The following is a 26,122-nucleotide window of genomic DNA, read 5'->3' as shown; positions in this document are numbered from 1 at the left end:
GAAGAAATTCCTTCTAATCGCAACTTTATAGTATCGTCACTTTCGTCTGATACTGTGTCCTCGCGTCCTAGTTTTTCTGACCGGTGGAAACATCCTCTCAACGACCAATCTACCCAGGCCGCTCAGTGTTCTCTACATTTCAATAAGATCCCCCCTCATCCTTATAAACTCTAACGTGTACAGATTGAGAGTCCCCAGCTGCTCCAAACGGCAGGCTCTCTATTCCAGCGATCATTCTTGTGAACCTCTTCTGGACTCTTTCCAAGACGAACACATCCTGCCTTAGGTATTGCGCCCCAAACTGCTCACAATACTCTTAATGGGGTCTGACCATAACCTTATACAGGCACAGAAGTACATCACTGCTCTTGTATTCTATCCTCTCAACATTAATGCTAACATTGCATTTGCCTTCCTAACTACTGACTGAACCTGCACGTTAATATTAAGCTAATCTTCGGCTAGAGCTTGTGCTTCTCATTTTCTCAGCATTTCTACATTTGGAAAATACTCTGTGCCTCTATCCTTCCTACCAAAGTGCATGACCTCACACTTTTCCCCATTGTATTCAATCTGCTTCTTCTTTGGCCACCTCCTCGCCTGTACAATGCATTCTGTTGCCCCCTTTTTCCTCAATACTACCTGTGCCTCCGCATACCTTTGTATGATAATCTATTTCATTTTGATTATCTTCCTTAAATTTTGTTCCGTCATCAAAGCTTCATGGAAAACATTCAAAGTCTATGAATTATTTCCAGGCAAAGTACTTTCATAATGGATCTGTGGTATTAACTGAAAGATATTTATGTTGGTCATAAATTGTGGTGTTTACAATTGGAAATTACACTGAAAGGGGTGAATTTCCGGCAATATATAAATATTTCTCGGAATGTTTATTGTGTTGTTGCCAAATATATAACACGCTTTTGTGTGAAACAACAGTTTAAATTGGCAACTTTAGCATTATGATGCCTCTTTTGAGTCTGTCAAACAAAATTCATCACGTTATACTACCACACATTAAATATCACCTGACCTCCCTGCGTCTACCCCGCCCCGTGGAGTCTGTTCCGATCTTCCTCCTCCTCACATTTATACATTTTACATTTGCAAATTCTAGTCGAACTTGGAGTTGAATAAGAAGAGGTGAGGATAGAGTAATGGGCATTAGAGAGGTTGAGAGAAGAAAGGAAGTATATTGAGAGGAAAGGAAAGTACACGAGATGAATAGATTGAAATGGGAGGAGATTGAAATAGTGCAACATGTCGGGAAGCTCACAGAGTGGATTGTTGGCAACTGAAGAGTGGCTGGGAGGGAAAGTAAGGAGTGGAAACCGAGAGGTTGAAAAAAAGGTGTGGCGAATGAAGGCGGAAAGGGAGATGATAGATGAGGGGAACAGAACAGAGTTGTGAAGAAGTGAAAGATTGGAGGGTAATTTATTGTGTGGAGCGAGAATTCAGTGTAGAAAATGTGGAGTATTATATTTGCAGTTAACGAGGGAATAAAACCATAAGACCAGAAGACATAGGAGCATAATTAGGCCACTCGGCCCATCGAGTCTGCTCGGCCATTCAATCATGGCTGATATTTTCTCATCCCCATTCTTCTGCCTTTTACCCATAACCCCTGATCCCGTTATTGATCAAAAACCTGTCTTAAAGACACTCAGTGAAATGGCCTCCATAGACTTCTGCGGCAAAGAGTTCCACAGATTCACCACCCTCTGGCTGAAGAAATTCCTCCTCATCTCTGTTTTAAAGCATCCTCCCTTTAGTCTGAGATGGTATCCTCTGCTTCTAGCTTTTCCTACAAGTGGGAACATCCTCTCCACGTACACTCAATCCAAGCCTCGTAGTATCCTGTAAGTTTCATTAAGATCCTCCATCCTTCTAAACTCCAACGAGTACAGATCCAGAGTCTTCAAACGTTCCTCATACGACAAGTTCTCCATTCCAGGGATCTTTCTTGTTAACCTCCTCTGAACCCTTTCCAAGACCAGGACATCCTTCCTTAGATACTGGGCCCAAAACTGCTCACTATACTCCAAATGGGGTCTGAAGTACATCCCTGGTCTTGTATTCTAGCCCTCTTGACATTTATGCTAACATTGCATTTGTCTTCTTAACTGCCCACTGAACTTGCACGTTAACCTAAAGAGAATCGTGAACAAGGACTCCGAAGTCCCTTTGTGCTTCTGCTTTCCGAAGCATTTCCTCATTTAGAAAAGAGTCTGTGCCTAAATTCGTCCTTCTAAAGTGCATAACCTCAGACTTTTCCACATTGTATTTCATTTGCCACTTCATTGCCAACTCTCCTAGCATGTCCTTCTGCATCGCTCTTGCTTCCTCAATACTACCTGTCCCTCTAAATGTCTTTGCATCATCTGCAAACACAGCAACAGTGCATTCTGTACCTTCTTCCAGATCATTAATTTACATTGTACAAATTTGGAACCACCAGTCATAATCAGGGGGAATCAGCAGATTAGGAAAGAAGCAGCATGCATCTCATTCAATTACAGATTTTGTGTTTTGAAAACGCTGGAAACAACGTTTAATCTGGGGAATGCCCGAGAAACAAAGACATTGCGCTGTGAGAAGTCTAATAAGCGTTTCTGCTGCCGTATCTCTGAGTCCAGGATGGCATTTGGCCTGACCGGTGCCAGCGGCATGAATGTCGGCAAACCCTTGCAGGATATTCTGAAGGGGGAGTGGGAACAGACAGAGATCGTGGGTTACATTGGTACCAACGACAGAGATAGAAAAATGGACGAGGTCCTGCATCAAGAATTTACGATTTTCGGAGCAGATTGAAAAGAATGACGTCAGAGGTTAATGTCTCCGGGTCCTTGACAGCGAGGATTGGATGAAGTGGGGTATAACAGATGAATGGTTGCTACAGAGATGGTGTAGGCGAGTAGGCTTTAGTTTCCCGGCCACTGATTCCGTTCCTGGGTAAGGCGCAACGTTTCAATCTCGGATGAGTTGCACCTGAATCGGAATGGAATCTACAACTTTGCGGTGGTTTTGCGAAGGCAGTTCGAGGGTGTGACAACTGGATTGGCTCGGGAAATGGGTCACCGTCTGACCAGTTGCCACTCCCTGTGAAAGGCCCCTTCCCTGACTGATTCCCCCTCCCTGTGAACAGTCCCTATCCTGACTAGTTCGCCCTCCCTGTGAACAGCCCCTACCCTGACTAATTCCCCCTCTCTGTGAACAGCCACTACCCTGACTAATTCCCCCTCCCTGTGAACAGCCCATACCCTGACTAATCCCCCCTCCCTGTGACCAGTCCCTACCCTGACTGATTCCCCCTCCCTGTGAACAGTCCCTATCCTGACTAGTTCGCCCTCCCTGTGAACAGCCCCTACCCTGACTAATTCCCCCTCTCTGGGAACAGCCACTACCCTGACTAATTCCCCCTCCCTGTGAACAGCCCCTACCCTGACTAATCCCCCCTCCCTGTGACCAGTCCCTACCCTGACTAATTCGCCCACCCTGTGAACAGCCCCTACCCTGACTTATTCCCCTCCCTGTGAACAGCCCCAGCCCGGACTAATTCCCCCTCCCTGTGAGCAGCCCCTACCCTGACTAATTCCCCCTCCCTGTGAACAGCCCCTACCCTGACTAATTCCCCCTCCCTGTGACCAGTCCCTAACCTGACTTATTCCCCTCCCTGTGAACAGCCCCAGCCCGGACTAATTCCCCCTCCCTGTGAGCAGCCCCTACCCTGACTAATTCCCCCTCCCTGTGAACAGCCCCTACCCTGACTAATTCCCCCTCCCTGTGACCAGTCCCTAACCTGACTTATTCCCCTCCCTGTGAACAGCCCCAGCCCGGACTAATTACCCCTCCCTATGAGCAGTCCCTACCCTGATTAATTCACCCTCCCTGTGAACAGCCCCTCCATGACACATTGTAAACAGACTGTATACTATTCCACTTTTTAAATAGATTGTTTACTGGTCGGCACTATTTAAATAGACTCTCTTTATTGTAGGGTACTGTTTAAAAACACTGTTGTGCTGTAAGGCTCTGTTTAAATAGACTGATAACTGTAGGGCACTGTTTACATAGAGTCTATTGTGGTGCTCTGTTTAAATAGACTTTGTTGTAAGGCTCTGTTTAAATAGACTGTTTACTGCAGGGCACTGTTTAAATACACGCTATTGTAAGGTACTGTTTAAATTGACTGTTTACTGTAGGGCACTGTTTAAATAGATAAACCGTCTATTTACACAGTGCCCTACAGTAAATAGACAATCTTTACTTTAGGCCACTGTTTTAATAGACTCTTTACTTTCGGGTACTGTTTATATCGACTGTTTACTGGAGGACAGTGTGTAAAAAAATTGTTTACTGTAGAGTATTGTTGAAATAGACTGTTTGCTGCCATGCACTGTTTAAATAGACTGTTTACTGTAGGGGACTGTTTAAATAGACACTCTTCATTGTAAGGTACTGTTTAAATAGACACTCTTCATTGTAAGGTACTGTTTAAATAGACTCTGATTACTGAATTGTACTGTTTAAATAGACTATTTACAGATGGTTAACATTGAGCCATCCTCGGCCCCTGAGTTGTTTAAGTTTCGACATGCTCGGCCTTGAAGACATTTAAAATTTAGCCATGATCGACTTCGAAGATGAATAAAATTTAGCCATGCTCGGCCTCTCAGATGTTGAATATTTCTACATACTCGGCCTTTAAGATGTTTATAATATAGCCATGCTCAGCCTCGACGATGTTTAAAATTTAACCATACTCTGCCTCTGAGGCGTTTAAAATGTAGCCACGCTCGGCCTCGAAGATGTTTGATACGTACACATACTCGGCCTCGAAGGCGTATAAAACCTAGCTATGCTCGGTCTCTAAGACGGTTTAAATTCAGCCATACTCGGCCTCGAAGATGTTTAAAATTTAGCCATGCCCGGCGTATAAGACGTTGAACATGTCGCCATGCTCGGCGTCCAAGACGTTCAAACTATAGCCATGTTTGGCCTCTAAGAGGTTTAAAATTTAGCCACGCTTCGCCTCGAAGCTGTTTAAAATTTAGCTATGAGCTAAGGCGTTTAAAACTTAGCCATGCTCGGTATCTTAGAATTTAACATATTTACGTACTCGGCCTCTAAGATGTTTAAAATTTAGCCATGCTCGGTCTCTGAGGCGTTTAAAATGTAGCCATGCTCAGTCTCTACTTTGTTTCAAATTTCGCCATGATCTGCCTCGAAGATGTTTGAAATGTAGCCATGTTCGGCCTCTAAGATGTTGAACATTTAGCCATGCTCCGCCTCGAAGATATTTAAGTTGAGCATGCTCGGCCTCCAAGACATTTAAAATGTTGCATGGTCGACCTCTTCGATGGTGAATATTTCTACATACTCGGCCACGAAGATGCTTGTAAAAATGCCAATCCACCTAACCCGCACATCTTTGGACTGTGGGAGGAAACCGGAGAACCCGGAGGAAACCCACGCACACACGGGGAGGATGTGCAGACTCCGCACAGACAGTGACCCAAGCCGGAATCGAACCTGGGACCCTGGAGCTGTGAAGCATTTGTGCTAACCACGATGCTACCGTGCTGCCCTAAATGGCAAAATATTTTTTAAAGCAAAACAATGTTTATTCTATGAACTGAAGTTAACCCTTTTAAAATATACAGTGAATATCTTAGCAACCATTAATTCAAATACAACCCCCAAAGAATACAACACTAAGTAATAATTAAGTTCTCCTTTTAACATCCATAAATCTTGAAAAAACCTTTAAACAGAAGCACATCAGGTTAAAGTGACTATAAGACCATAAGACAATAAGACATAGGAGCGTAAGTAAGGCCATTCGGCCCATCGAGTCCACTCCACCATTCAGTCATGGCTGATTTCAAATCCATTTACCCGCTCTCTCTCCAGATCCCTTAATTCCTCGAGAAATCAAGAATGTATCAACTTCTGTCTTAAAGACACTCAGCGTCCCGGCCTCCACCGCCCTCTGTGGCAATGAAGTCCACAGACCCACCGCTCTCTGGCTGAAGAAAGTTCTCCTCATCTCTGTTCTAAAGTGACTCCCTTTTATTCTAAGGCTGTGCCCCCGGGTCTAGTCTCCCCTGCTACCCCTGCTGGAAACAACTTCCCTACATCCACCCTATCTAAGCCATTCATTATCTTGTAAGTTTCTGTTAGATCTCCCCTCAACCTCCTAAACTCCAATGAATATAATCCCAGGATCCTCAGACGTTTATCGTATGTTAGGCCTACCATTCCTGGGATCATCCGTGTGAATCTCCGCTGGACCCGCTCCAGTGCCAGTATGTCCTTCCTGAGGTGTGGGGCCCAAAATTGCTCACAGTAATCTAAATGGGGCCTAACTAATGCTTTAGAAAGCTTCAGAAGTACATCCCTGCTTTTTTATTCCAAGCCTCTTGAGATGAATGACAACATTGCATTTGCTTTCTTAATTACGGACTCAACCTGCAAGTTTACCTTTTATAGAACCCTGGACTCGGACTCCCAAGTCCCTTTGCACTTCAGCATTATGAATTTTGTCACCGTTTAGAAAATAGTCCACGCCTCTATACTTTTTTCCAAAGTGCAAGACCTCGCACTTGCCCACGTTGAATTTCATCAGCCATTTCTTGGACCACTCTCCTAAACTGTCTAAATCGTTCTGCAGCCTCCCCACCTCCTCCATACTACCTGCCCCTCCACCTATCTTTGTATCATCGGCAAATTTAGCAAGAATGCCCCCAGTCCCGTCATCTAGATCGTTAATATATAATGAGAACAGCTGTGGCCCCAACGCTGAACCCTGCGGGACACCACTCGTCACCGGTTGCCATTCCTAAAAAGAACCTTTTATCCCAACTCTCTGCCCTCTGCCTGACAGCCAATCGTCAATCCATGTTAGTACCTTGCCTCGAATACCATGGGCCCTTATTTTACTCAGCAGTCTCCCGTGAGGCACCTTATCAAAGGCCTTTTGGAAGACAAGATAGATAACATCCATTGGCTCTCCTTGGTCTAACCTATTTGTTATCTCTTCAAAGAACTCTAACAGGTTTGTCAGGCACGACCTCCCCTTACTAAATCCATGCTGACTTGTGAGTACTGACAACAGTTATTAGTTTAAAATCACCAAAGGATCGATTTACAGTCTTTAGATTACAAAGAGAGAATAATGCCCCTTCTGGCTGTGACTGCAGCTCTCCAGCTCTGAAAACGAAACTAAAACACACCCTGCAGCAAACAGCCTAAAACGAAAGTAAAAAGCTGACAGACAGCCCAGCTCCACCCACACTCTGACATCACTGATAAACACCCATTTCTTAAAGGTATATTTCTCAAACACCCATTTCCTCAAGGTACTCTCACATGACAACTCCCCCCAGGAAAAAAAACCCCATCAACTTCAAGATGGTTTCATTTTTCACCTTTTCACTCTTCTTTAAGAAATGCTGAAGGTAAATATACTTTTTCGTTTCAAAAAAACCACACACGCAAACAGGTATAATAAAATAGTCCATTTTTGTTCTTCTTCCTCAAACTGAAATCCTACTCGATTGACAGTCTCTTTGAACAAGAAGGTCCTTGCACGATCCGTCCATTTCTCTATGCCTCGGCATTTCTCTTTAAAGTCAGATGCTTTAGTTTAATCTGATCACAGAATTCCATGCAATTCTCCAACACAGGGCCATTGGTTATCACAGCTTTCAGGCCGTCAAATGCCTGTTGAAAGGCCGCTGTCCACTGAATTTGTCGAGTTTCTTCAGTAAATCTATCAGTGGAGCAACCACGCTACAAAAAATCGATACAATTTTCCGGTAAAATCCACTCCTACAAAGAAATCTCATTATTTCCCGTCGTGTCGAGGGTATCGGAAACTAACGGTTGGTTTCACATCCCGTGTGACAATTCGACACTGTCCGATTGCATGACCAAGGAAAGTGAGTTAGGCTTTTCCAAATTCACTTTTGGCTAGGTTCACCACAAAAGCCGCCTCCTCAAGTCGATCGATTAACTCCATCAGATGTTTTAAATGTCCTTTCCATGTCTGGCTGACAGTTACCAGGTCGTCGATGTATACCGCACAATTGGTTAATCCTGAAACAACTTTGTTAGTTAACCGTTAAAATGCGGCTGGGGGTGTTTTTCATGCCAAATGGCATAACTTTGAATTGGTATATACCATCTGGAGTCACAAAAGCTGAAATCTCCTTCGCCCTTTCGGTAAAGGTACCTGGCAGGAACGTTTGAGTAAATCCAGTTTGGAAATAAAAGCTGATTGCCCCACTTTCTCAATGCAATCCTCCAAACGTGGCATAGGACTCGAACCCGTTCTTGTAACTGCATTAACCTTTCACGAGTCCACACACAACAGTTGGGTACCGTCTGGTTTTGGTACCATCACTATGGGTGAGCTCCATTTGCTGCAACCACTTCAATTATGCCATTTTTAAGCATACTCTCAATCTCTTTGTTAACCTGTGCCAGTTTGAAAGGGGTTAGTCTGTAAGGAAGTTGTTTGACTGGAACAGCATTTCCCACATCGACATCATGTATAGCCATGTTAGTACTTCCTTAGTACTTCCCAATTTATCTCCACAAACTTGCCCGTGTGATATCAATAACACTTTCAGGTCAGTTCGGTTTTCCACTGGGAGGTAACTCAACAATTTATCCCAAGTTTTAAGAGCATCCACGTTGTACAATTTAATTTGAGGTATCTCAAATTTACAGTCATTTGAATTTGGTTCGTTACATTGAGTTAGAGTAATTAAAATCTCCTTTTTCTCTCCTTCCCTTTCAAAGCACCTTTTAAGTATATTCACATGACACACTAGGTGAGTCTCCCTTCTATCTGGTGTTTTTACCACATAATCCACCTCACTTAATTTGCTTTCAATCTGATCAGGTCCACATTGCCTTGCTTTTAAACGTTCACCTACCACTGGTAACAATACTAAAACTCCACAGGCAAAACTACGAACCATGGCTTTCTTGTCCGCTACCCGTTTCATCACATTTTGTGCAATTTTTAAATGACCTCCCACTGGTACCCCGTGTGCTGCTCGCAACACCGCCTTTCTTTACCCTACGGGAAATACCACTTGATGAACGTCTGCGCTCTTTTCACCCGCCTGCAATGTAAATATCTGCATTTTCTCAGAAATACATCATTTTTACTTTAATAGCATTCTGGTATACACTCAGATTCCTTTTCAATGTATACTTTCTCATGTATTTCTATATCTTTCTGTTGTAACACCCCAAATTTTCCTGAACTAGAAATAACCACCTCATCCTCCATATCCTTCTTATTCTTTTCCAACCATCTGATCAAAATTCTTTGATGATAATTGAACTTCAACTTTATCCTCACTCTGATTTATCCCCTTGTCTTAACTTGTGACTTTGCGACCATGTTGCTGCACAATCCGGATACATACCTAAAAAAACAATACTTCAGTTGTACTTCCACTGACGTATCGACCACAGTAGGCATCACTCCCACCTGCGATCCAACTGTATCATTACCCAAGATCAACTGTATTCCTGGACAATATAGTTTCTCTGTTACTCCTACTACCACTTCACCACACTTCACTGGACTTTCCAACTTTACCTTATATAATGGAACACTACTCTTCTCACCCTGAATTCCACATATTATCACCTTTTCTGGCAATATTTTTCCCAAACTACATTCAAGTGGCCATTTCATTTGTTTAGCCACCTTCTCAAATGAAATGAAAAAGGCTTCGTCCTTCTCATCAAACATTGGCAATACTTGGACATATACGAATAGATGTCCACCAAGCATTCGACTATGAAGCTCGTTCTCTTTTTCCTCATGACTATCCTCCAACTGCACGTTTCCCTTTACGTCTGCCAATTTTAACTGACTGTCATGTTTCATGGCCATTTCCTGAAGTTGAAACTCTCTCTCTTTTTCCCTTTCCTCTCTCTCTCTTTCTTTTTGTGCTGCTTGGGCTATTCTTTCTTTGTTTCTTTATTCCCTCTCTTCTTCTTTTTCCGTGATCTGTATCTCCATTTCTCTCTGTTTTTCTTTCATTCGTATTCAAGCCGCTTTAATTTTTTTTCATGTTCGAGTTGTTTGATTTGTAACTGAAATTTTTGCCATTTCTTCTGAGTCAGACTGTATCTCAGGTAATTTTAAATGCTCAGATAGCGCCGGAAGTACCCCCCCCCCCCTTATCGTGTGCTGTCAGATAACGCTAACTGCAGTGTTTTTGCGAAATCTAAAAGCCTTTTTTGTCTCTGTTCGTAAGGTACTGTGTGTGACCTTCTCCATCCGCAAAAAACTCAGAGCCTCTGAATGAGCCATTGTCCACAGCACACTCAAAGAACAAAGAACAAAGAAATGTACAGCACAGGAACAGGCCCTTCGGCCCTCCAAGCCCGTGCCGACCATACTGCCCGACTAAACTACAATCTTCTACACTTCCTGGGTCCGTATCCTTCTATTCCCATCCTATTCATATATTTGTCAAGATGCCCCTTAAATGTCCCTATCGTCCCTGCTTCCACTACCTCCTCCGGTAGTGAGTTCCAGGCACCCACTACCCTCTGCGTAAAAAACTTGCCTCGTACATCTACTCTAAACTTTGCCCCTCTCACCTTAAACCTATGCCCCCTAGTAATTGACCCCTCTACCCTGGGGAAAAGCCTCTGACTATCCACTCTGTCTATGCCCCTCATAATTTTGTATACCTCTATCAGGTCGCCCCTCAACCTCCTTCGTTCCAGTGAGAACAAACCGAGTTTATTCAATCGCTCCTCATAGCTTATGCCCTCCATACCAGGCAACATTCTGGTAAATCTCTTCTGCACCCTCTCCAAAGCCTCCACATCCTTCTGGTAGTGTGGCGACCAGAATTGAACACTATACTCCAAGTGTGGCCTAACTAAGGTTCTATACAGCTGCAACATGACTTGCCAATTCTTATACTCAATGCCCCGGCCAATGAAGGCAAGCATGCCGTATGCCTTCTTGACTACCTTCTCCACCTGTGTTGCCCCTTTCAATGACCTGTGGACCTGTACTCCTAGATCTCTTTGACTTTCAATACTCTTGAGGGTTCTACCATTCACTGTATATTCCCTACCTGCATTAGCCCTTCCAAAATGCATTACCTCACATTTGTCCGGATTAAACTCCATCTGCCACCTCTCCGCCCAAGTCTCCAGACAATCTAAATCCTGCTGTATCCTCAGACAGTCCTCATCGCTATCCGCAATTCCACCAACCTTTGTGTCGTCTGCAAACTTACTAATCAGACCAGTTACATTTTCCTCCAAATCATTTATATATACTACAAAGAGCAAAGGTCCCAGCACTGATCCCTGTGGAACACCACTGGTCACAGCCCTCCAATTAGAAAAGCATCCCTCCATTGCTACCCTCTGCCTTCTATGGCCTAGCCAGTTCAGTATCCACCTTGCCAGTTCACCCCTGATCCCGTGTGACTTCACCTTTTGTACTAGTCTACCATGAGGGACCTTGTCAAAGGCCTTACTGAAGTCCATATAGACAACATCTACTGCCCTACCTGCATCAATCATCTTAGTGACCTCCTCGAAAAACTCTATCAAGTTAGTGAGACACGACCTCCCCTTCACAAAACCGTGCTGCTTCTCACTAATACGTCCATTTGCTTCCAAATGGGAGTAGATCCTGTCTCGAAGAATTCTCTCCAGTAATTTCCCTACCACTGAAGTAAGGCTCACCGGCCTGTAGTTCCCGGGATTATCCTTGCTACCCTTCTTAAACAGAGGAACAACATTGGCTATTCTCCAGTCCTCCGGGACATCCCCTGAAGACAGCGAGGATCCAAAGATTTCTGTCAAGGCCTCAGCAATTTCCTCTCCAGCCTCCTTCAGTATTCTGGGGTAGATCCCATCCGGCCCTGGGGACTTATCTACCTTAATATGTTTTAAGACACCCAACACCTCGTATTTTTGGATCACAATGTGACCCAGGCTATCTACACCCCCTTCTCCAGACTCAACATCTACCAATTCCTTATCTTTGGTGAATACTGATGCAAAGTATTCATTTAGTACCTCGCCCATTTCCTCTGGCTCCACACATAGATTCCCTTGCCTATCCTTCAGTGGGCCAACCCTTTCCCTGGCTACCCTCTTGCTTTTTATGTACGTGTATAAAGCCTTGGGATTTTCCTTAACCCTATTTGCCAATGACTTTTCATGACCCCTTCTAGCCCTCCTGACTCCTTGCTTAAGTTCCTTCCTACTTTCCTTATATGCCACACAGGCTTCGTCTGTTCCCAGCCTTTTAGCCCTGACAAATGCCTCCTTTTCCTTTTTGATGAGGCCTACAATATCACTCGTCATCCAAGGTCCCCGAAAATTGCCGTATTTATCTTTCTTCCTCACAGGAACATGCCTGTCCTGTATTCCTTTCAACTGACACTTGAAAGCCTCCCACATGTCAGATGTTGATTTGCTCTCAAACATCCGCCCCCAATCTATGTTCTTCAGTTCCCGCCTAATATTGTTATAATTAGCCTTCCCCCAATTTAGCACATTCATCCTCGGACCACTCTTATCCTTGTCCACCAGTACTTTAAAACTTACTGAATTGTGGTCACTGTTACCGAAATGCTCCCTTACTGAAACATCTACCACCTGGCCGGGCTCATTCCGCAATACCAGGTCCAGTACAGACTCTTCCCTAGTTGGACTGTTTACATATTGTTTTAATAAGCCCACCTGGATGCTCCTTACAAACTCCGTCCCGTCAAAGCCCCTGGCACTAAGTGAGTCCCAGTCAATATTGGGGAAGTTGAAGTCTCCCATCACCACAACCCTGTTGTTTTTACTCTTTTCCAAAATCTGTCTCCCTATCTGCTCCTCTATCTCCCGCTGGCTGTGGGAGGCCTGTAGTATACCCCCAACATTGTGACTGCACCCTTCTTATTCCTGATCTCTACCCATATAGCCTCACTGCCCTCTGAGGTGTCCTCTCGCAGTACTCCCTACGTAAACTGTTATACCACACCATCACAAGCAAAGCAATCACAAATATGCTCACCCCTCACTGTCTTTAAGTCCACTCAGCCAACCCAATCACGAAAGGTAGACTTTTCTCCCACGAGCACCCAATTTGTTACGAGACAGGGTTTATACAACCCCAAAGTATATCATGGAGCCACAACTTTAAATGGATTTTGGTTATGGGGAGCACAACGGCCCACTTTACAAGTGTGGTGCAACAGAGAGCTAACGTATGCTTTAAAGAAAACAATGTTTATTCTATGAATCCAATTAACATTTTATAAACACACAGTAAACATCTTATCAACCACAAACACTGATACTTTCCCAAATAAAATATTCTATAGATAACCCTTAAAAACTTTCCAAACAACACCCATCAGTTAAATCCATTTTAAATTTAAGACAGCAGGTTTAAATGTTCCACAGAAACAGGTATTACTTTGAAATCATCAATGATCTGGAGACATTCCTTAGCGTGTAGACAGAGAGATCATTATACAGCTGTTTGCTTTGCCGGCAGCTCTCCGGCTCTGAAAACGAAACCAAAACACACAGCAGCTGCCAGCTCAAAAACTAAAGTGAAAGACAGACAGCCCATCTCCACCCACATACTGACATCACTGCAGCTATTTGTTAAACATCCATTTCTTAAACATAGAAGATAGAACATTGCAGCGCAGTACAGACCCTTCGGCCCTCGTGTTGCGCCGAAGTGTGCAACCAATCTAAAGCCCATCTACACTATTCCATTATCATCCAAATGTTTGCCCAATGACTATTTAAGTGCCCTTAATGTTGGCGAGTTCACTACTGTTGCAGGCAGAACATTCCACGCCCTTACTACTCTCTGAGTAAAGAACCTACCTCTGACATCTGTCCTATATCTATCGCCCCTCAATTTAAAGCTATGTCCCCTCGTGCTCGCCTTCACCATCCTTGGAAAAGGGCTCTCACTGTCCACCCTATCTAATCCTCTGATCATCTTGTACGGCTCTATTAAGTCTCCTCTTAACCATCTTCTCTCGAACGAAAATAACCTCAAGTCCCTCAGCCTTTCCGCATAAGATCTTCCCTCCATACCAGGCAACATCTTGGTGAATCTCCTCTGCACCCATTCCAATACTTCCACATCCTTCCTGTAACGCGGAGACCGGAACTGCACGCAATACTCCAAATGCGGCCGCACCAGAGTTGTGTGCAGCTGCAACATGACCTCATGGCTCCGAAACTCAATCTCTGTACCAATACGCCTTCTTAATAAGCCTATCAACCTGGGTGGCAACTTTCAGGGTTCTATGTACATGGACACCGAGATCTCTCCGCTCAACCACACTACCAAGAATCTTACCATTAGCCCAGTACTCTGTATTCCTGTTATTCCTTCCAAAATGAATCACCTCACACTTTTCTGTATTAAATTCCATTTGCCACCTCTCAGCCCAGTTCTGCAGCTTATCTATCTCCCTCTGTAACCGGCAACATCCTTCCGCACTGTCCACAACGCCACCGACTTTAGGGTCATCCGTAAATTTAGTGGCCCCAAACAGATCCTTGTGGTTCACCACTAGTAACTGAACTCCAGGCTGAACATTTCCCATGAACCACCATCCTCTGTCTTCTTACAGCTAGCCAATCTCTGATCCAAACTGCTAAATCACCCTGAATCCCATGGCTCCGTACTTCCTGCAATACCCTATCGTGGGGAACCTTATCAAACGCCTTGCTGAAATCCATGTACACCACGTCAGCGTCTTTACCCTCGTCCACCTGTTTGGTCACCTTCTCAAACAACTCAATAAGGTTTGTGTGGCACGACCTACCCTTTACAAAACCGTGTTGACTACCCCAAATCAAATTATTCCTTTTTAGATTATTATAAATCCTATCTCATAATCCTTTCCAAGACTTTCCCCACAGCAGATGTAAGGTTCACTGGTCTATAGTTACCGGGTTTGTCTCTACTCCCCTTCTTGGACAAGTGGACAATATTGCTCCAGTCTTCTGGCACTATTCCTGTAGACAATGACGACATATGGATCGAAGCCAAAGGCTCTACAACCTCCTCCCTAGCGTCCCAGAAAATCCTAGGATAAATCCCATCCGGCCCAGGGGACTTATCTATTTTCGCACTTTCCAGAATTGCTAACACCTCCTCCGTATGAACCTCAATCGCGTCTATTCTAGCAGCCTGTATCACAATATTCTGCTCGACAACATTGCCCTTTTCCTGTGTGAATACTGCCGATAATTCATTTAGCGCCTGTCCAATCTCCTGAGACACCACGCACAACTTCCCACTACTTTCTTTGACTGGTCATACTGTTACCCTAGTCATTCTTTTATTCCTGGTACAACAATAGAAAGCTTTAGGGTTTTCCTTGATCCTATCTGCCAAATAACTCTCATGTAAACGTACACCCACATGACAAGAGGGACAGTGTTAACATTCCGAGTGCTTAAAGTTCTTCATCTGAGCTGGAGACGGATAGAAATGCAATGGCTTCAAAAGTGAGAGAGAGTTCCTGACGCTGGAGCAGATGAAAGCAAACTCATTCTGTGAAAGCTGGATGACCACTCTGTGGCACAGCTTCGTTCAATCCGCAAGCATAACCCTGAATTTCCTGTAGTTTGCCGATCAATTCCCTATCGTACTCTCTTGTCCACATGTCAGTCGCTGGCCTTCTGCAATGTACTGGTGAAATAAAACAGACATGAGGAACGGGACAGCATCTTCCGATTAGGCACTTAATATTGAATCGAACACTTAACATAATTAATTCACTATTTTTATTCATTTTAATAACCAAGTCCCTTCGCAAATTGATTCCAGATTCCAGGCAATACTTTCGCCACCAACGGAAACATACTGAAAGATAGGAAATGTGGTAGGTTCAAGAATATGCAGTCAAAGAATCAAAGTAATGAACAATCATAGTGCGCTGGGTACGTTGCTGCAATCAAGGGGTTTGGTTGTGGCTATGGGTGCGTCCTCGTAACGGGTAGATTAAATTGGGGTACTGAAGGCGTTGCAGCTGATTCGAAATGAACTACATCGTCACTATATTAGATTATCCACTGTATAAAACGATACCCACGTGTTTTAGGAGGTCTTGAACATTTTGAAGTAAATATCCGCCATGGATTGAACAACATGAATATCTATCAACCTTTCTGGGAAAAAAAGACTTGGAATGAAATCATGTCCAGATGGAGCTGCTACAAAAGACTCAGAACAAAAATATATGTTCATGGAAAGGATTATAATTTTTATTTTATTTTTCCATTTATCAGGAAGAAATAAATGTGACATTTTTGAAGGGCATTAATTCTGATGTTATATTGTTCATCTTATTATGCCGGAAAAATGCTTCATTTTCTTAGTTGATCAGCGACTTTCACCCTTCACATCAGCACAAATTGATGATTCGACGTATTATTTGCCGATGGAGGGAATGGGAAACTGATCATTGGAATCTTCCTTTGGCATTCCCTCCATTATTCCAGCGGCAATGTTGGTTTCTGCCTGCACGTCTTCCCAATGCATTCTTCTCTTGTATGAATTCACAGAATCACAGAATACTACAGTGCAGATGAGGCCTTTCGGTTCATCGAGTCTGCGCTGACGCATGAATGGCCCTGACCTGCTCACCTAAACCCACTTACCAGCACTTGGCCCATAGCCTTGAATATTGTGGCGTGCCAAGTACTGATCCAGGTACTTTTAAAAGGATCTACGGCAACCCGCCACTCCCACCCTCCCAGGCAGATAAATCCAGATCGTGAGCACTCTCTGGGTAAAAAGCTTGATCCTCAAATTCCCCCATAACCTTCCACACCTCACTTTGAAGTTGTGTCCACTCGTAAATGGCCCTTTACCTAAGGGGAAGAGCTGCTCCCTGTGCACCCTGTCCTTGCACCGCTTAAACTTGTACTCCTCAATCGGCTCGCCCCTCAGTCTTATCTGCTCTAGAGAAAATAACACAAGGCTATCCGACTTCTCTTTGTAACTTAAATGTTCTATCCCAGGCAACATCCTGGTAAATCTCCTCTGCAGCCCCTCCAATATCATTACTTAATCCTATAATGTAGCGACCAGGTTTGCACACAGTACTCCTGCTGTGGCCTCAACAAAGTTCTATATAGCACAGAAAGGTTCACGCATCACAGAGGTGAGGCAAGTCACTGTTTCTAAAATTCCAGCTGGCGTTCCAATGAGGTCGAATGCAACTGGAGCAAAACATCCTCACTTTTTATTTTTAATGTCAGCATGTTGGAGAGAAATGTTCCTCTTCCTTTTTACATTTTCGAATTATCCCCTTTTGCCTGAGGAATGGCTTTGACTCATTTACTTATGTGAGGACACATATTGTAAGGCACCTCTTTTCAATCCTTCCCTTACCCTTGTTTCCTTTTCAATGTCTGTTCTGCTGGCTGCTCAATACTGCAGTCTTTAACTTAACTTGACACACCCCTGATCTAAGCTGTCATTTGAACTCGCCAAAGATGCCTCTTAGAGCAGTGTGCTCTGTGGCAGGGTCAAGTGATATATTTTCGATGGACATGGCTAGCAGCCAATTTATCCACTTCTCGAGGTTCTTTGGCAGAGCCGCAGAAGCTTATGGAAGAAGGCAGCAGTATCCATTTTAATTCAGTTTGGCTTCGAACTCGACGGCAGCCAGAAACAGGAAAAACACTGTCTCTATCACTCTCTGTCAGGCAGCTTAAATGCTTTAAGCCAGCCAGTGAAAGTTCCTCTCCTGACCAATGGGCTGGCAGGCTAAACCAGACCTCTGTCATTTCATGAATTGTGACAAATGACGTTTCTGCTTTTGCAGAACCTGGGAGTTGTTTACAAAACTCATTTATATTCTGAACAGGCAACTGTGAAGCCTGAGCTCTGAATTCTCTCTCCCTTGTTGGATTCTTTCGGAAATTCAGAATCATCAGGGGGGGGGAATCCCGTTCAACTCCATAACAGTATTTATTTTGCTTATTTTTTCACCTCTCCAATATTCTCGCCATCAAAGCAATGCTCTGATTTGTCTTTCTAAGACCCAGCATGGTGACCTGATACATATTTGACATCCCGTTTTATAATTCATCCTATTCACTGGATCTGTACGTTTCGCAATTTACCGACTTTTTTGACGCCTTCGGCAAATTTGAATGTACAGAACCTGAGATATTTGTGCGTGGCATTAACATGCACATTAAAGACGTTCCTCCATCCTGCATGAATTGTTGAATTGTCGCACTGCTTCGTGATGAGAAACTAGATATCTACACAAATATTGCCAGGGCTGCCAAGTAAACGTTTCAAATTTGCCCGTGAAAGGCAAACAATCCCAACTTGTGATCTGGACATGTCTGAAACGTCCATGCCCTGGAACTTGTGATACTTCAGTTAAACCGGCTTGACGGAAACAACAGCTCTCATCAGAATGTAGTTGTTTGTTAAGTGGCCTGGAATTGATGCCCAAATTAATCAACCACGTGTCCCAGTGGAAATATATGTACTGTATAAGTATAAGGTTATCTTTAACAACGCAGCATAACGAGTAAAACAGACAGAAACCGCTCACATAACAAAATAGAATGGGAAAAGAAATAATTCTGCAGATCGGAGATGTCTTCTATCATACTCTTGCAGTGTTGGGTATACCAGGTAGGATGCTAAACATGTTTAAATCATTGTTAACTGCATTAGATCTATCCTCTCTTCCGTCCATTGGCATACAACTATCCCCTTATAATAATTAAGCAGAGATTTTTATTTCCTTTGCGACTGTTTGGCTGTCCATCTTTAACTTTCCAAACATCTGCTGCCGTGCACTGATTTCACCAACTGCCTTTCCCCTCTCCAATCAGCGGAGTCTTCGCATTCTCTCCGCTTCTGCGTGAATTTCCTCTGCGTACTCTGATTTCCCTCCCACAGTCCGAAGATTTGCGGGTTAGGTGGATTGGCCATGCTAAATTGCCCTTGGCGTCCAAAATAAAAAAGAGTAGGTGGGGTTACTGGGTTACGGGAATAGGGTGGAGGAGTGGGCTTCAGTAGGGTGCTCTCGGGGCCGGTTCAGACTCGAAGGGCCAAATGGCCTCCTTCTGCACTGTAAATTCTATGAATGGTTAAGCTTCGACGTTTAATTCCAAATTGCTATTCTTTTCAATGTTACCATCTACTGGGTTCTGACTCGAACTGGAGTCGCAGAGCGTTACCCGGGATCTAATCATCGCGAGTTCAGTGCCGGTGACGCTGTCCACTACTTCCCCAAATCTTGGCATACAGATGTGAAACATTAATTCCCTTCCTCTCCACAGATGCTACTTGATTTGAGGAGGGTTTTTTTCACCAGTATTTTAGGTTTTATTTCAGATGAATAACATTGCATGTATTTTGAATGTATTTTCCTTTAACATTCTCCACATAGTGTACCTCTTCCATCAAGCTAGTTATCTTCTGTTTGAATATCACTCTCTGTCGTATATTGTCAGGGTTGCCATTGTTCATATATTTGGATCATAATTTTTTATTCTGTTGAATGCGAACTCCAGCTACAAGTAGTTGTTCCTGTAACGAGAATGTGCCTTTCGATGTCTTAAAATGTTTCTATCTTGCTGAGGGTTGTTGGAACAAACAAGTGTCTGATGGCATTTGTCGACCAGATTTTAGCTAATCCTAACATCACAGGTTGTTCTTTTAGTGAGTTGATCCAAATTAGTCCTCCAGATTGAGTGTAATTTGGCCAAGCAATTTAAAACAAGTTGAATCTAGAATTCATACAGCCAATATCCTTTCAGTTCCTAGACAGTCTCGACATTTTGGGGAAGTGGGAGAAGTAAGTGAATATTCTGAGTCCAGTGCAAATTCACATTCCATGAACACCTTGATTCAGACAGATTCACGTCCTGCTAATTTACGATCCATAGATTAGATTCTGAGGGGAATAATTGATTCCGCCTATCTGTGTTGAAAGTAAATGCAGATTGTTTGAAAAGCTCTCATTGTTTTAACAGACAATGCTTATTTTGCTCGTAGAAGTAGCTTTACATTACAGTCTTAAAATCGATATACTTCGTAGACATACACACGTCTATTAACCAAAGACTCTGCTATTGTTCCATCAGAATTTAGGTTCATACCGACACATTTTTATAATAGTATTAAATGCGCCGAGGTACAATAAATTGCAGGATTCTAGGAAGTAAACAGTTTTGTTAATGTCATCTCAGTTTGAGGCAGTGTTCTTGTCAGTGGATCAACAATGGCTGTAGTGACGTTAACTAGAGATGGTTTGTGCAAACATAATATGTCCTTATGGGTTTCTGTTTAAGCAGATTGTTTAAATTGGCTCGGATACGGGATTTTCTCGCTGTAATAAACTGTTTTTGTATACACAAGGTGTAGTAGGTAATGGTTAATCTGCATTGTAGTAGTTAATGTCCAATAGGACGTTGGGTTTCGTTCAGTAATTAAACACGAGCGGGTGTTGATTACATTCACCAATTTCTGCTGCAGTGTGTTAGTTAGACTCTAATTATCTTGGGTATGTACAAGTTACACTCTATTTTAGTGTTAATGTAGACGCTGCAATTTTGCGCAGTTCGAATATTCTCTCTTGTCGCATTTTAATGTTTAACTTCCAAACGTCCAAACATTGCAGGTTACGTGGAATGGTCATGCTAAATTGTCCCTTTGTGTGCAAAAGGATAGAAGCTCGGGTAACTGGGTTACGGGGACAGGATCAGAGAATGGGCCTAGGTAGCGTTCTCTTTCCAAGTGTTGGTGCAGACTTCATGGGTCTAATGGACACATCCTGTGCTGTGGTATTCTTTGATTCTCTGATCTGAAATAAGAACAAAACTAGACGTTGCAGGTATATAACCGACCTCGAAGCTTCGACGGAGACTCTGCAAACTGAACGCTTGAGTCCATTCTTCAGGAATGGTGGTGAGTGATTAGCATTGTGCAACTGAAAGTGTTGAGGGTAGAACCACCACATCTGAGATTAGCTAATCGTCAAATTACGAAAGTTGCCATGCTGCAAAATGTATTTGCAGTGGTAAATGTTGCAGTAAATAAACACACATTTTACCCAGCACGAAAAATGAACAGGGTTGTCCAAAATAAAAGACAAAGGAACAATCAATTTGGGCGATGTTTGGGAGAACAACAGTATTATGGAGAAAATCTGGTTTGACTTGTTGAACTGAACGATGAGTTCATAAGGCTGCCAATTTTCTAACCGACTGATAACGTCATCACCCATCATTTTGGGTTAGCTTCGTGAGAACAAAGCTGTAGCCCCTGGATTATGGTTGTTACTCTAAGAGCAAGGTACAAAATTGAGCAATTGATACCCGGAATCTCCACGTTATGCTTGAAAACTGTCAGTGTCCCGCAAAGCAATTACCACCTAAATTTGGGAAGTGCAGGTTCTAAGCAGCGAATACAATCAATGTATTTCAACTAACCCCCTGGCGGCCAATGTTGAACCTCGTGTGGTGTTCGAGACTTTTGTCATGTGCCAAGGGCTTCACCCCCTTCTTATTTCAGTATAACGATGTTCTTCTGTCATGAAATGCAATTGAAACTGATTGCTCATTAATTGACAACGACTACGTCTTGTGTTCCAAGGCGAAAATTCCACCGACCTTCGGATATGCTCCCCAGGAATGCACGTTAACATGTTGTCATAGAATCATAGAATCTACGGCACGGAGTCAGGTCCTTCAGTCCAAACTGATCCAAGGGAGGCAGTGCCGTAGTTGTATTGGTTCGACTAGAAATCCAGATACCCAGAATTATGGTCTGAAGTCCCGGATGCACATCCCACCATGGCAGATGGTGACATTTGAATAAAAAATAAATTCTGACCTGATGATGACCATGAACCCATTGGCGATTTGAATACTCCTCTGGTCAATGTATCTCCTTCAGGGAAGGGAACCTGCCGTCCTTACCCGGTCTGGCCTACATGCCACTCCAGGCGCACACAGTGATGTGGTTGACTCTTAACAGCCCCCCTCTGAAATGTCCTAGAAATCCACTCAGTTCACGAGCAATTACGGATGGACAACGAATGCTGGCCCAGCCAGCGACGCCCGCATCCCAAGAACGAATGAACAAAGTCAACCAAAAAGCCCATCTAAGCTAACCCTGATTGCCAGTATTTGACACATATCCTTCTAAACCTTTCCTATCCAAGTATCTGTCCAAATGTCTTTTTAATGGTGTCAATGTCCCTGCTTCAACCACTTGATACAACAGCTCATTCCACATACGTAACACCCGCTGTGAAAAAATCTTTGCACCACAGGTTCGCATTAATTCTTTCTCCTCTTAACTTATACCTATAATTCTGGTCCTCGATTCCCCAACCCTGGAAAAAAGAACCTGAGTGCATTCACCACATCCTCTCATGATCTTACGCATCTTCATAAGATCGCCTCTCGGTCTCCTACGTTCTAAAGAAAAAAGTGGTAGCCTACCCAACCTCTCCCTATAACTCAGTCTCTTAAGTCCTGGCAACGTCCTTGTAAATCTTTGCTGCACTGTATCCAGTTTAATAACATTTTTCCTATAGCAACGTGACCAAACTGTACACAATAGTCCAGGTGCGGCCTCACAACGTCCTGTACAACTGCAACCTAAGTTCCCAACTTCTATACTCAATGCCCTGTCTAATGAAGGCCAGCATTCCAAAAGCCTACTTCACTGGCTTAGCTATCGGTGACTCCACCTTTAGAGAACCATGCACCTGAACCCCAAGGTCCCTCTGTTCCACGATACTCGCTAAGGTCCTACCATTCACCGTGAAAGACATACCTTTGATTTGACTTTCTAAAATGCAACATCTCACACGTATCTGTATTGACCTCCATTTGCCATTTAGCGACCGACTTTCACAACATCAGGATCCTGCTGCAATTTTTGATTGCCTGCCTCATTGTTTAAAATACCACCCGTTTAAGTGACATCCGAAATTCCTCCGTCTTGCGACTTTCTTCAATGTACCCAAGAAATGGAATATTGTCATGCATGCTGTTCTGACCAATTTGTCGCACATCATGTTCAATTTGCCATTTATTTCAAACTCGCTATCTATGTTTCGTTTGTGGAACTATTGTATCGCCGTCACACTGTGATTTCGAAAAAAATATTTTGGGCATTAATAAATGTGGATAGCATAACGTCTGACACTAGCCATAATTCTTGAATCACGACAATCGACAGTTACCCCGATGTACCACGTCTGGTTGAAAAACGAGATGCAATAACCTTTATACACTTGGATTAAAAGGTGCAACATGTAAGGTTGGTGTGAGGGTGATAATTAGTATGGAGAGAACATTGACTCAAAGACATATCACAAAAAATACGTCATGTGGTCTAATTTTAACGGGATTGCAGGCCGAGATTGGTGGAGTACCTCAAGGACAGGTGGGGATCATCGCTTGTAATAAACTGAACTGATAATCTTGTGAGTTGCAAGGAATGCCCTGTCTACGTTTGCAGTTTTCCATTCGATTTATTGTAATTCCGGATCTCTTTATGCTCTTATTTCTTCATGTTCTCAAGCACTCTTAGCGCCTCTCCCTCTCCTGGCCTTGTGTCAGCCAATGCTTTCCTTGCCAATTTACAAGCTCCCACCTCCCACAAAATTCATGTGTTTCACAGTTCAGTTGTTCATGTCCGATCGCGCACATTGGCAACCCGCCTGACCAATATGCATCCCCGGTAGAGTCACACATTAAAATTCATGTTGTTGCTGAAAACTATTTTATGTCCTGGCCCCTCTGACCACTTTAATTCTACACAACACTACCACGATCAGTGATTTCTGCATTCATCCATTGAGAACCCTGATTTACTGACTCCACTCAGTCTCCAGTTTCTTCAGCTAACAAGACCTCCCACTCGGTACATCACCCCATGGACATGTCCGCCCATTACTCCTTTTGCAGTTCCGATGCCCTGAAAGTGTCTAGTTCAGCAACTGCATGTGTAACTGTCACAATATGTGCTGATTTGTTCCTTATACAGATCAGTTTCGTTTAGAGTTGTCTTTTTTCGCTGCTGATTCTTATTGTCATTGTTTCTAACTGTATACCTTTCCTCTGTGCATCACTGCAACTAGTTGCAATTCTTGTGAAACTTTGAAAGTGATGACATACGGGGAAGGAGAACTTGACTCATATTCGATGGCAAGAGATTTGGAAAGGAGGGCAAAATCAATCGGCAAGGCATTTTAAAGGGCATTTCGAAGGAGAAGAGAACCGTGCTGTTTAAGAAGGGAATTCAAGAACTTATAGAGGAATCAGCTGACAGATGGAGACTGAATAAAAGTAATAGAAGAGAAAGGTTGTTGTGTGGAGTTAGTTTTCGTCTATAGAATACAGTGCATAAGGAGGCCATTCGGCCCAAAAGTATGCGCCGGCCCTCTGAAAAAACCTCCGACCTCGGCCCATTACTGGGCATTATCTCTGTAACCCTGTAACCTCACTCCCACAACACTGGACATCAATTTACCAAGGCCATTCCACCTAAACTAAAGATGCTTGGACTGCCGGGCTGGGGCTTTTGCAAACATATAAACAGGGCAGAGAGAAATGACGCTGCGGAGGTTGACGTTATGTTCTGAATTCACAAGTAGGTCCTTTGGCTGATATGTGTAATCCCACTTATCCTTTCTTTATTACAGCCAACCTAGTCACTCTGATGATCCTCCGACTCAAGGACTGTGGTCTGTGCAAGCGAACAACTATCTACCTGGTAGCCATGGTCTCAGCGGACCTGCTTGTCCTCATATTTCTTGTTCTGATCAACCATATACTGGCGCCTCGGGTACCACAGACGTTTTACCTTAATAGCTTAGTATATGGTTTGAACTCTATCATGAGTGTCGCTGTCACCAACTGCTCAGTCTGGCTGACTGTGTCCTTCACCTTTGACCGCTTCGTGGCCATCTGCTGCCAGAGTTTTAAACGAAGGTACTGTGACCCCAAATCTGCAGCGCTGATCGTTGGAGCGATTTATCTTGGGACATATTTGAGCAGCATCCCTAATTTCTTCACAAATGTTCATTACTATGACCACGAAGAACTGGAGACGAAAACCAGAAATGCTGACAACACAGATTCGATTCACGCCTGGAGGGTATTTTACTGGGTGAAGCTAATTTTAAATCCATTAGTTCCCTACTTCGCTGTGATACTGCTCAATCTTTTGACGGTCAGGCACGTCCTGGCGGCCAGTGAGGTGCGGCGGGCGTTCCGGGGAGATGGTCAGAGTTCCGGGGACCCCGAGATGCAGAATCGGAGGAAAGCCCTGGTTTTGCTCATTGCAGCCTTCGCCAGTTTCATCTTGCTGTGGATGCCAACGATCGGACTCTTTCTTTTCTCACGGATCACTGCAACCTACAGTTTCCACGACTTCAAAGAGCCCGTGGCTGTTATTCATGAACTCGCCGACATGCTCAGTACACTGAACTGCTGTACGAGCACCTGTATGTACGCTCTCACCCAATCAAAATTCAGGGCAGAGCTGAGAAGGGCGGTGCGATACGGGGAAGATTTAATGACAAAAACTACCACAACACGTCAGTGAATTCAACCAATGACGCGAATAAAAAACCCCACTAAAATTTCAGAATTGATCAGATCAATTTGTAATCACAAAACATGTTTGGACGCCACTTTCATTGAGCAATTGTATTCACTACAGATTTTAAGCAGAAAAGATAATCGTTCACAATGCTTCGTTAAACGTTTGTGTTCTCAATGCCATTTCACAGTGAAATTGATACAGGTTCTTAGAGATATGCTTTGAACGCGGAAAGACTTGTGTGGTCAGCGGGCTTCGCATAGGTTTAGGCCTGATTCAACTGGAAATTTTAAAAGAAAGGATTGGGCATTGAATATGAAACTGGAGTGAAAGCTCACTCAGCCTTGGAACTCGGACTTGACCAAAAGTGAAACACAACACCCAGACAAACTTCCGGAACATGCTTGGTCCTGCCCCGTCACTCACCCATCAGGATATCATAGAACATAAAACATAGAACTGTACAGCACAGTA

General features: G+C 43.6%; 1 protein-coding gene across 1 annotated transcript; it reads left to right on the top strand.

Annotated features, from left to right (window-relative positions):
• Window positions 1–24,712: 24,712 nt before the first annotated feature.
• LOC140399667 (probable G-protein coupled receptor 139) lies at window positions 24,713–25,651 on the top strand. Its single transcript, XM_072489211.1, has one exon. It carries the CDS (start codon window positions 24,713–24,715, stop codon window positions 25,649–25,651), a length of 939 nt encoding a protein of 312 aa, XP_072345312.1.
• Window positions 25,652–26,122: the final 471 nt, after the last annotated feature.

The sequence above is a fragment of the Scyliorhinus torazame genome, chromosome 23 (assembly GCF_047496885.1).
Source record: "Scyliorhinus torazame isolate Kashiwa2021f chromosome 23, sScyTor2.1, whole genome shotgun sequence".
NCBI lineage: Eukaryota > Metazoa > Chordata > Chondrichthyes > Carcharhiniformes > Scyliorhinidae > Scyliorhinus > Scyliorhinus torazame.
Note: the sequence above shows the minus strand (reverse complement) of the source record. Positions and strands in the feature narration are given on the sequence as shown.